The 12,448-nt window shown below is 45.0% G+C and overlaps 1 protein-coding gene across 3 annotated transcripts in view; it reads right to left on the bottom strand.

Moving 5' to 3' along the window:
• Window positions 1-4,315: 4,315 nt before the first annotated feature.
• FBLN2 (fibulin 2) overlaps window positions 4,316-12,448 on the bottom strand; it is a 90,455-nt gene continuing 82,322 nt past the window's right edge. For all 3 annotated transcript variants that reach the window (XM_019008078.2, XM_019008077.2, XM_019008076.1), the window contains exons 12-17: window positions 11,434-11,562; window positions 10,825-10,950; window positions 10,091-10,207; window positions 8,971-9,099; window positions 6,686-6,809; window positions 4,316-5,240 (exon numbers count right to left, since the gene is read on the bottom strand). In XM_019008078.2, the coding sequence (XP_018863623.1) occupies window positions 4,883-5,240; window positions 6,686-6,809; window positions 8,971-9,099; window positions 10,091-10,207; window positions 10,825-10,950; window positions 11,434-11,562 (983 nt within the window). In that variant the 3' untranslated portion in view covers window positions 4,316-4,882. The remainder of the gene's footprint in view (window positions 5,241-6,685; window positions 6,810-8,970; window positions 9,100-10,090; window positions 10,208-10,824; window positions 10,951-11,433; window positions 11,563-12,448) is intronic.

Raw genomic sequence — 12,448 nt, 5'->3', positions numbered from 1 at the left:
TTTCTTTTCTTCTGCAGATGGTCAGGGCAGATAACCATCCGGGCCCCTCATCCTTTTCCTGAGGGTAGCTGGGTTTCATATCTTCCGCTGGTAACAGTTTGGGTTCTATTGTTCTCCTGATAACAGTTTGGCTTCTATTGTTCTCCTGATAACTGCTTGGGCCCCAGTGTCCTTGCCCTCTGGGGTTTCCTTGCCTTGTACCTAGGAAATTCTTTTAAACTTAAAACTTGTTAGCAAGAAAAAGGTACATACATAGCTAAAAAGTATTAAATATATAATATTCATCTGCGAGAGCCAATATCATAATAAAAATTTATAACAGCAATGAACCAAATCTCATGAACCCTGCACAGAACTAATTTCATTTCCCTTCTCACATGTTCTGGGCTCACTAACCTGTCCTGGGGTCATCTGTAAGCACAAGGCATCTCACCTGAGACCAATTCTTCACCCAGAGTGAGCCCAGGGTTTATGTCCCATGGGGGTGGCCCTAGTCTGTGAGATCAGAGACCCTTCTGCTGCAGCCCAGCCCCAGCACCACCAGTTCAGCCCCTGCATCCCATCATCATTGTGCCATCCCACGTCCCAAGCAGCTCAAACATCCTGCTGTGCATTTATGCACTGAACACAATTCTTGGCTGCCACACAGGAACTCACTGATGTACAAAGGCTCTTGTCCCACCCCTCCCATCACAGTGTATAGGGCAGGCACCACAACGACATCCTTCTCTCCAACCCCAGCTAAAAAGGGAAAATTCACTGCAGATGTTGTCATTTTTAACCCCAGACTAAACCTCAGCTTATGGGAAGAGAACATACATGAGAAAGAAATGTGCTTTAGAAGACAAAAGGCTCAAGTTTGTGACTTCAGCTTCACATCGTCAAAATCAGACATAATTAAATCCTGCTTTCCAGTAGCCACTTCAAAAAGAACATCTATGTGATGCAGAGAGCACTGGAAGTGTGAAGACAATTTATTTGACCTCAAAATCTATTTTTACCCCAGAATTCTAATTATCCACAGCTGGAACTTTCTCTTCCCCCTGGCATGAGTGGGAGCAATGGAAAGACAAAGACAAAGAAAGGCAAATGAATGGGAAAAACATCTCCCTAGGTGTGAGGCAGGTCTGCAGAAGGACACAGAGGGACACAGAAGGACAATGTGTGTGTGCTCCCCATGGCCAGGGTCTGCCAAAGGTGTTTGTGTGCCAGGAGCTGCCCAAGGGAACAGGGGTGGAGGGGGCTCAGCCCTTCCCTCCCTCTCCAAGGTGCCCTCAGCTGACAGAGGCACTGGGACCTTTGCCTCTCATGCAAGGCTCTCATGCTCTCAAGAGATATTGCAGAATGGCCCTTATTACAGCTTTTTACCATAAAATCTGCTTGAAATTTACTTCTGCCCTGAATCTGATATAATTGATAAAACTGACTGAATAACTGGCACAGAGAAGTAACAGAGAATGAAAGTCTGGGGTATCTTGGAAGAAATGTAAAATATTTGGGCCCATTACCATCTCCCTCCCCTGTTCTGGTTCCCCAGTGTGAGGGAAGGAGCGAGGCCCAGGCTGAGCCTTTCCCTACACCAGGCTCACACAGGAATGCTGGCACAGACTGGCCAACACCTGCAGTGACCCACAGACATGTATTTACACATAAAGAGATTGTAAACCACTTCCTTCCTGCTCCAGAAAGGGAACAATTTAAAATATGAGGTAAAAACATCCCTCTCACCTGTGTCCTGCTATTTCAACTCTGTTATGTACATTCCAGTCCAAATAAAAACTGAATCTTCTTTCTGGAATAGACCCACTCAGATTTCCAGCAAACACACAAAGAAACATTTCTTCTTCTTTCCAACAGCTCATTTGGTCTTGCTCAATCTCTGGGATCACTGGATCTCCCAAGGAATACAACAGCAGAGTGGAGAGAGGTCAGATTTTATCGAGGCAGGAGCAAGTAAAGCTGAGCAGAGCAGGCCTTGCTCAGGCAGGTCACAGCAAGGCCATTTCCATACTGGGGAACACACAAATAATTTGAGTTTTTACATATATAGAAGAGATGCCCCAAGTCAGCTATAATTCTTTATGAGGTTTGCAGTTGTTGTGTTCCTCTTGAGTTTATCAGCTTGCACAGCTCTTGTGTAGCTGTTCCTAATTCACCTCAAACAGGCAAGGGGTGGGGTGGCCACAAAGGAGCAAAGGGAATAAATGAAACCTACTCAAATGAAAAGAAATACAGCCCAGGCCTGAGCTCTTTCCACCAAGACCTCCTGTGCACGTGGACACACACACACACACAAAGGTCACCCAGCGAAATAAAGTGGAAGGACCATTCCTGGAGATGGGGACTGGGCCTTTGGGAACTGGACCAGTTGAAGGAGACCAAAATTCCAGTTCAAGGCTGCTGACACCAATGAAAGCATGTTCCCCCTGTGGCTAGGGCTGAGGCTGCTCAACTTCAGCCACAGGCACTGCCCCAAGACAGAGCAAAGGGTGGAGGGCTGACTGCTCCTCTTGCCCTTGAACTGACAGGGTTTACTGTTTGGGATGGAAAAAGGTAAAACCCTCCTCTGGTTAATCTGGAAGCAGAAGAGTGTGAAATTAGCTCCTGAAATCTTTCTCCTTGCTGTGACCAGCTGCACTGAGCAACCCTTTCCAACCTTTCCCAACTACAGATGAACACTCCCTTCCTCCTAGCACAGCATTTTCCTTCTAATAGTATGCAAAGCATTTTCTTCATCAATTACCTGTCTAGAAAATGAAGAGTTGATGCTGAACACTGCCAGATCCTTTATATGATTGACTGTGGCTGGTTTTAGTCAGCAAAAGGTCTCCCAGTAACAAATGACTTGTCCATTTGTTCTCTGACAAGAAGCACAGTCGAGGTCTGGGTACCACTGGTGCTCAATCAAATCCCAATGCTGATGGAAAACTCCAGGTTTTGGTGACTCCTGACGTGCCCCAGTGGGGCTTGGAGAAATGTGTCACCCCTGAACGTGTGCAGGATGGATCTGGAAGGCCTGGAGCTATAAGATAGGAATTAACTGGAATGCCAATTGCACAAACATGGGTTTCTCAGTTGGCACTTCCCTGTTACATGCTTACAAAACTGTTAACTATGGAAAAAAAAGATGGATGGAAGAAGATCTTTTACTAAATGGTTTTTATAGGAAAAAAAACCAAAGAGAAGTTTGATGTATACAAGCTCACAGATAGTCCTTGTTTTACAGCTGGGGAACATAAATAATTTTTCCCTGCTAATGGGATTTTATGATACAGAATATCATAAAAATATAGAAAGATTTGTCCTTTATTTTAAGGACGTCCAAATTAAAGAAATTACTTGCATTCGTAGAGACTGGCCTGGGGATACAGTGACTACAGAACATTAACTCTCACCATACAGGTGATGTTTACAAGATTTTTAGATGAAGTTTTTACAACATAATAAAATTGTTGAATATGGCATAAAAATGTGCTAGACTTAATTTCTCCATTTCTTTTTGTGTACACATCGATCAAAATAAGATCAGCTGTAGAGAAGAAGAGGTTATTGTTTTGCCAAGAAATGTTGGATGAGATGATCCTCGAGGTCCCATCCAACCTGGGATTCTAGGATTATTAAACTGCAGAGAAATAAACATCCACATCTTGTAACTGTTTTCCCTTTAAAACATTTTGCAGAATAATTACAGCTGGAACAAAAGGGAACTCAAAAAATTGCAACACTGAAGCTTTTTGGGAAAGGGAAAAAAAAAAAAGAAAACAGCCACAAAAAAGTTCTGATATCTGTTTCTAAATTCTAATAAATACTTTGATTACACTATGCTTTGGCAGATCTGGCCTACAACTTTGGACTTCATCCAGTTCCCTGAAGAACCAGAGAAAATGGAGCTCAAAACTTTGGTTGTGTTCTTTCCTAAATGGCAAAATATAGCCCACCAATTTCACTGGCATTTTTCTCTGCATCATTTAGCAACACCACTGGAGACATTTTCCTGAAGCAGAGAAACAACTCTCCTTTTTGTCTATTTAAAATTGCAAGTTACTGCTCAGGGACATGCCCAAGCTTTAAAATAAGGAGCAGTAATTATTATTTCATTAATTCCATTTGGACATTCCTTTAAGAATTACAAAGCTTCAAATCTGCACTTACATATTACAGACTGAGGAACAGAGGAACACCAACACCTTCAAAGACAACTACCAAAAATGACAGTGTGAGCTATTACCTTAAAGTGTAACATTCTGGTAAGGCCTTGGTCTTGCAAATATTCAGCACATGAGCATTTCTACTAAAGCAAGACTCAAACATAGGCTTTTTCAGTGGTGGAGTTTCCTTTTATTTATATATATTTTAAGGCAACATATTATGAAAGTCGGAAGGAGGAAAATAACCCGGAAGCAGGAGGTTGGATCACCATCAGTGTCCACAGGTGGCCTGGACTCTGCACCTCAGCACAGACACTCCAGTGAGGTCACTGGCCCAGCCAAACCAGAACTTTGTGTCAGAAAGAGAAATCATTCCATGTTTTTTCCCAGTACTCCCACGTGAACATCTTCCCTCTCTAGTGCAATACCCTGCAGAAGTGACTACACCTAAAAATAATTGCTAAGAAAAGGTTCCAGCACTTACCACAAGGTCTGTACTGCCTTTCTAACCCTTTCTTCATTTGTTGGCAAATGATGATACACAGAATTGTATAAGAAAATAGAACATAAAAAGACAAAAATTAACTTAATTTACACAACCAATAAGAAAGTTTAAAGCAATAATAGAAAAATAATATAAACGCTAGATACATGAAATGCCAGTTCAACAGTATTAAGCTTTGGTAGAACAGTTAAAGAGCATAGCACCAATAAAACCCAATGTCAGCAAGGCTTCAGTAGGCATGAGCTGTGATGAAAATGTAGATTTTAGCAAGGAAAGTAGTGTAGGTTCCCTGCCGCCAGAGTTTCATTTCCACATCCAACAGGAAGTCTTTGGGCTCCTTGAGCTGGCGCTGCAGGTAGACGATGCCCGTGTAGGAGTTGAGCCTGCGGGTGCTGAAGAAGCCCTCCTCGTTGCCCTTGGTGATGGTGAGGACGATGCTGTCCCCGGCGTAGGCGGGCGAGGGCCCGATGCGGAAGATGTGGGCTGGCACCACGATATTGGTCTGGAAGTTGAGCTGGTAGTAGGTGATGCGCACCGGCGTGTTCTGGCACTCCAGGTAGTTGAAGCAGCTGATGCGTTCACACCTCCTGGGGAAAGAGGAGTGAGGCACCTTCAGTGGCCAGGGAACAGCAGGGGAAAACAAAAACCTTGGGGCACTGAAAAGGATTGGATCGAAGCCTTTGGATTTTAGCTTTTATATTTTTCATGTATTTGTAATCTTGCCATTCTTTAGTGTATAAACTCCATATACAGTGTTAGTTACTGCTTTCCCATTTTGGTCAGACAAAATAATTCCTCTCTAGGCCTGGGAATCACAGACACCTCACTGCCTCAGGCCCTGAAAAATGTAAACACGAGAGAGTTGGGGACAGCAAACTTGGGGTAAATTATTTCATTACCCAAAGTTGCAATTGGAAGATTAACCCCCAAAGTGCAAATGGACCAACTTTACAAAAGTATGAAAACCCATGAGCGTTGTCCATTTTGGGTGTAGCCCCTGGGGGGAGAGGGGGTGGAGAGGTTCATCTGCCCTAAATGTACCTGAAGGCCCTTAAATAAATAGAACTGCTTTTTATTCCCTTAATTTGCTCTGGCCTCTGTTTTTAGGCAGTCCCGAAAGGCATCAGGACAAACCACAGTACCAAATGTCAGTGTGTGATCAGCAGCTCTGCCCTCCCAGTGCCCATGAACATTTGTGGGTGTGTAATTGTCTGAGCAGTGCAGCCTGAGGCAGAGCTCAGAGGGCTGTGGGGAGCTGTGTGTGGAAGCTGCACAGGGAACAGCCAGAATCAGGGTGCAGACAGCACAGATGGGGAGCCAGGGGTTCAGCCCTGACAGGGCTGGGGCAGTGCTCCCAGAAGGTAAGAATGACACCCCTTAGAAAGGTACCTAAAACACAGGAGTGGGAAACAAACTCCTCAACTGGCAAAAAGCTGCTCAGTTCTGTAAGGCAGGAAAAGTATGTTTCAAGCCATAAGCAACTAAATATGGGTTCCCAAAGCACTGGCAGCCACCGAGGCAGGAAACAGGTAGGAAGACTTTGGGGCTCACAAGCCCCAGCTGCTGAGGAGCTGGGGATGTGCCATTCCCAGAACCCTGTGGCCTGGCAAGCTCAGTATCCTGCTCCCCTTCAACACTCCCTGAGGATCTGCAATCTGAATATTAAACAGGGAGCCCCAAACCCACTGTAAAAGTGGAGCACTGGGTAGCCCGGCTGCTCCTGCTCTGATACAAACAGCACAGAAGATCTTACTTTAAAACTTAATTATAAACAGAGCCATTTTAGAGCTGCACGGAGAGCTGCAGGCTCTGATCTCTGCTGTTCCAGCAGCAGCTGGAAGGCAAACAGGGGCTCTAGGGCTTAGGAGAATGAAGGATAACCAGACACAAACTCTGCATGGAGAAGGTCTATGAGCTCCAGGTGCCAAAGCAGCTTCTCAGAGCTCTGAGCACCCACACTCACCCACAAACTAAGCACCATAACACCAGAGGCACTGGGCTGGCTCTGGTGCTGCCCCAAGGCCATACTCACATGTCAGACACCTTCCTGTAGTTGGAAGGGCATTCGAAGGACAGGCAGCGGAAGCTGCCCTGGATGTTGTAGCAGGTCTCTGCAGCTGAACAGTTGTGGGTTCCTATTGCACACTCATCAATATCTAAGAAGAAACACAAGAAAAACATGTACTAAATTCAAAAGTAAGAATTAATTCCTAGTATTTTTCAGGAATAAACAAACCCCACCAATTAATTAACCCACACTAAAAGCCAACAGGGTCTTTTCACTGACTTTTTGAGATTGGAGAAAGCTGGGCTGCGCCAAAAGAATGCATCTGTGCACAAAGGTAGCCTTGGCTTAAAGCAGTGCAACTACAATAAATCTGGAGTTAAAGCAAGCAAATGCAAAATGGTCACTGCTGTCCTAAAGGATCCAGGAGATATTAACCATGGGAACCTAGAACAACACTTCAGAACAAGGCACACAGTTTCAAAAACCTAAATACAAATATCTCCCCATAATGAGATGTAATTACAGAAGACATAATAAAGAGCACTTAAAGCTCAAAGACACTTTATGGTCCAGAGCATAAATGTGGTTACCTAAATAACACATAGCCACAAGCCCAAGCCATGGGCCTGACAGCGCTGAAAACCAGACACAGTGACAAGGATCCAGCCCGAGCAAAAAGCATTGGCAGGGCTCTCACAATCACACTGTGTACTCCCAAACATCTAGACAGTGCATGGAGGCTTTAAAATGAAATCAATTCTAACAGAAAAGGCATGTGGACTGCGTAGGGCCCTGCAGCTCTGCCATTTGTCACACAGCAGAGACCCTTAGAGGGAAACTATAACCATTCCACTCCCTCCATTCCTCCATTCACACACTGAACCAGCTGGTTTAAAAGTCTCACAAAGGAAAGTCTACAATAAGAAATAGGAGAGAATCAAAGTCAAGTAAATCCCTTGCTGGTTCTCAGCAGTGCCCGTAGGTGAAAAGAAAATTTCTTCCACATTGCAATCATTGTCATGAATGCACTCCCTGCACCACTTTGGCTGCGCTGCAAAATACCACAGGCAGTTTCTGCAAAAGTGATCCATGTGTTGAGACAACTCATCTTTTGAAAAAAGGGTACAAGGAACATTCCACCAGTAACTCTTCAGAACTGGTCAGATGATGAGCAACTGGAGCCAGATCTTTAGCTGGGGGAAACCAAGATCATCTCCCTGCACTCAACAGAACCAACATCAACGCAGCCTTCCTCTGACCACGTTTTCAGACACACCTCAGTATCTTCCCAGACTTGTAACTACAGGCCTGCAGAGCTCCAAACAAGGGGATGTATCCAGGGGAGTTACAGCTGCAGTTTACTAAAGGTGAATTTTACATAAGAATTTAAGTGCATGTGGATATTACTGCACTCATACTTAAAAACACATTTAAAATATTTTAAAATGTTTTGAAAGGATTTTAATTGTCATTGCATCTGCTTCACTGCTCCACAGTCGGGATTTAAGTATGCTCATGCTGCTCATGATTTACACAGAACAGATTCACTGCCATTAGCTCTCAGAATCCAAGCACAGGAGATACATAACCAAAGGTAGATGAAGGGCTCCTGAAAGAGCAAGGGCAGGAAATGCCTGACAGTTGGTGTAAGGACTGCAGGAATGTGCAGAGTACTAAAGGTAATCAGATCCTCCATCAGGTTACACAGGCAGTGCATCCTTTGGAAAGAGGGGTTCAGCTCAGAACCATACAGCTGCATGCCAGATGAAAACCAGCAGACTCCCAGAAGGCATCTCCACAATTCTGAAGAAAAGGCGTGTGTGAGGGGAGGGTACTTGTCATTCCACTAACATTTATTAATGCCAGCAGGATTAAGCTTAGGTGACACTGCTGGATGGCCAAATTCCAATTACAGCTCCAATATTTAATCTCCCAGTTTTCTGGAGGAGAAAACTGTAACTCATAAAGAAGCCACAGATTTCTACATCTGGCACCTCAAAAACTCCCGATCCTTGAGTGCTGTGCCAAGGTGCACACAACAGCTCACGTGAGTAATCAAGTGCCTCAGTTTGAAGGATGAAGTGGGCTCCTTGGGAATTCATTTAAGCAATTAGCTCAGGCTGACAGCTGAGTTGCCACAGCACTTTCCTCTAGCAGAGGAAAACTGACTTTGTAGATACCAATATTTGGCAACTTTTTCAAAGACTGACTTTTGAAGAGTGACTGATACAAGGCATGGAGACCTGACTAAGTGTAATGGCTGAGCTCATTCCAAGGGTATGAATGAGCCAATCCTCAGGTGCTGTTACCTCTGCAGGTCCTGCCATTGGCTGCCATGGTGTAGCCCTGCTCGGGACAGGCGCACTGGTAGCTGCCGGGGACGTTGACGCAGCGGAAGGTGCAGAGGATGCCGGCGCTCTGCGTGCACTCATCAATGTCTGTGGGAAGAACACAGTCACATCCCCAGCAAACAAAACAAAACAAAACAAAACAAAACAAAACAAAACAAAACAAAACAAAACAACCCAAAACACAGATCTGCAAGGGGAGGCTGCAGGACACCAGGAAACTTTCACGTGACACATTTATAATATATTGCTAAAGGTGAGTGCAACCATGGTGGTCTGGCATTGCTCTGGTGCTTTCTGAAATGCTGAACACAAGTCTGCTCCCAGAAATACTGGCTACAAATAGTACACACTCATGGGAAGGAATAATGAGGGTGGGGCACGTCTGAGTTTGAAACACTCTCTCTGGTGTCTCTGTAATTGAGAGAAGCAGAGAACCACAGACTGCTTTAGGTCAGAAGGAAGCTTAAAACTCATTCCACCCCCTGCCATGGGCAGGGACACCTTCCATGAGACCAGGCTGAACCTGGCTTTGAACACTCCAGGGATGAGGAATCTCCCTGGGCAACCTGTGCTTCACTACCCTTTCAGCAATGAATTTTTCTAGGATTTCTTGCCAGGCTTCCCTGTGCTAGGAAGGGCGTTGGCTTCTTCACCATTCTTAAACAGAGACTCTCGAGTGTGTCAGTGTAGATAACTTCAGCTGAAGAGGTAAAACCCTTCCTTTCTCCATTCTGATCACTCTGCTCCTCATTCACCACAAGCAGCAGTCAGAGCAAACCTTCACTCGGCAGTGCAGGCATTCATTGATGCAATACAGGAATATCTTCCCACCTTATTTCTTCTGTCATAAGCTCTGGCCAATGAAACCATTACAATCACCTCCCTGGCTGTGCAGTCCCACAGGTATGCTCCACTCACTCAACTGCACTGGCCAATAGCTGAGTAACCTTTTGCAGCCTCTGTGGCAGCTGTATCTCACAACCATCCTCTGCCTCACCTGCAGCTGCTGATGGCCAGAGAGCTCTTGAGCTACAGAGAACAAACACACACACCCTGACCTGGTGAGGTAGCACCTTACCTTTACAGGAATGCCCATCTTCTGCCAGCTGGAAGCCTTGCCTGCAGTAACACTGGTATGAACCATAAACGTTGGCACACTCCTGGGTGCAGGGACTGTTATCACATTCATTCACATCTGCATTCAAAAACAAACCCACAGAGATGGCCACAGTGCTTCAGCACATTGTCTTCCACCTTTGCCAGCCCCTGAAAACCTCTACCTTCCTATCAGAGTGACTAAGGAAGGACTAATTGATCCCTACTTTTTCTGCCCCCTAGGCAGAATGCCAAGAAACCTCAGCATGTCTGTTACACCTGAATTTCATTTCTCCATATGCCAGTGGAAATATACACATATGCAGACATTTGCTTCAGACTTTATAGGTTTCAGTTCACTAAAATACGTAATTGTTGCCATAAGAAAATCATGGAAAACTCAAAAATTTTCCATTCAATTAAAAATCTTTTTTTGTAAGTTTTGTCACTACCAAGCTTCATCTTTATCAAAATTTGGTTTTCTGTTTTAACTTTGTTCTGTTCTCCTTTTCTGTCAGCTGAAAGAAAAGCAAAAAGTACATGGGGAAAGGAAGAAAGAGGAGAAACTTTTTGACACTCATCTGACAATTGCAGTGCTTGACTGTCTGCAAATTTGAGCACACAAAGGTTACTGTTTTTATATTTCACCTCAATGCCTTCTCTAAAGTCCCCTAATTCTCACAGCACTTTTCTCTTCATGGAGAAGAAGGCTGGTACCTTCACAGTGCTTGCCATCGTAGGAGAGGCGGAAGCCGGAGGAGCAGGTGCAGTGGTAGGAGCCCGGCGTGTTCTCACACGTGTGCTGGCACAGGCGCCCAGGGTAACTCCAGCACTCGTTTATGTCTGCCAGCACAACAAGCAAATGCACAATCAGCTGAGGGACACCAGCAAACGAGGTGCAGGAGGATATTTTTTAAAGTGTCAGAGATTGATTTGCAGAGTGTGAAGTGTTGCAACCTCGGGTTTGAGGCTGACTGACTCTGAGCTCCAACTGATGCACAGGAGGGACAGCAGACAAAGTCCTGGGTCGTGGCTCTTGGGGGTAAAGTGGTGAAACCTTCAGACAGACAAATTCCCACAGCAGCAGAAGCATAACCCACAGTGAAGTCCTCTGCAGATGGCCATGAGTGACAACCTGCAGTCAGACCAAGGCAGGGGCGCCTGGTCCCACATCCCAGCCGGGAGTGACAGAGCTCTGGATGTGCTGCACAGCCCAGCTCTGGAGGTGATCCCACTGCACTGCAGAACTGCAATGGTGCTGAACACTGCCTTGGGGCCCAGGGCTCAGTCAGTGTGTGCTCCCAGCCCCTCCCGTGCCCCACATACCGATGCAGCTGCGGCTGAAGGCGTCGTACTGATAGCCCATCTTGCAGTCACAGCGATAGCCCCCAGGCAGGTTGTGGCACAGCTGCCCCTCTCCACACCGGTGCACCCCAGTCTGGCACTCATCCACATCTGCAGAGACAGACAGGGCAAGCTGTTTCAGTACAGTTTGCTTAGAACAGTGTTTAAAAACAGACATAAAAAGGTCCACTGAACAGCACAGAACAGGGTAAGAAACTGGACAGAAAAGTAACACCAGCTTCTCCCTCTCTGCTCTTCTCAGAAGCAGTTGAGTGAAACTTGGGAAAAGCAGGGAATTATCTTCAAAATGAAAATAGTAACTGGACTTGCAACAGGGCTCTCCCAGTATATTCTGCATTTCAGTGTAAGCACATTTTAATTCTGATCAAACCATGACATTTAAAACCCCTCATTCTGATGTTCTGCCATTCCATGAGTCACACCAAGCCATTTAAAGCAAAACAAGAACCAGCCAGAAATTCTGCTTATCCCTTCAATTAAAGCAACTGCTATTTTCATCTCCACTTGCCCTCTCTGTCTGCTCCTGCTGTCTACCTTTTGCTCTTTTCCAATGTTGATCTTTTTTTCTTTTCTCAATCAGCTCCCATTTTGATATTCCCCATGGCCTCTCATCCAAAATCCAATACCAACAAATTAGTTGCTTCTCCACTCACACACACCATTTCCAATCTCATTTAAACATCCTCAGAGGAAGATGAGAGTTTTCAATACGGGCTGATTTACAAGACTTGCAACATGACTAAATAGCTCATCAGCATCTAACAAATCCCTCTTACCATCTGTGACAAGAAGCATAAAAAAGTCTGATTAACCCTCAAAACTGTGTATTTCTTCAAGTATTCCAAGCTCTGCCACTTCCTAAAACAACACGTCCTGCTTTTTTTCCTATTGTTCACATCTTCAACTACTTTTACAACCCAAATCCCTATTCATGTAATAATCATTAGGATGGATCTCCAAGACTGCAAATTCACCA

The sequence above is a fragment of the Parus major genome, chromosome 12, assembly GCF_001522545.3.
Source record: "Parus major isolate Abel chromosome 12, Parus_major1.1, whole genome shotgun sequence".
Classification (NCBI taxonomy): Eukaryota; Metazoa; Chordata; class Aves; order Passeriformes; family Paridae; genus Parus; species Parus major.
This window is presented reverse-complemented; position numbering and strand designations above follow the sequence as displayed.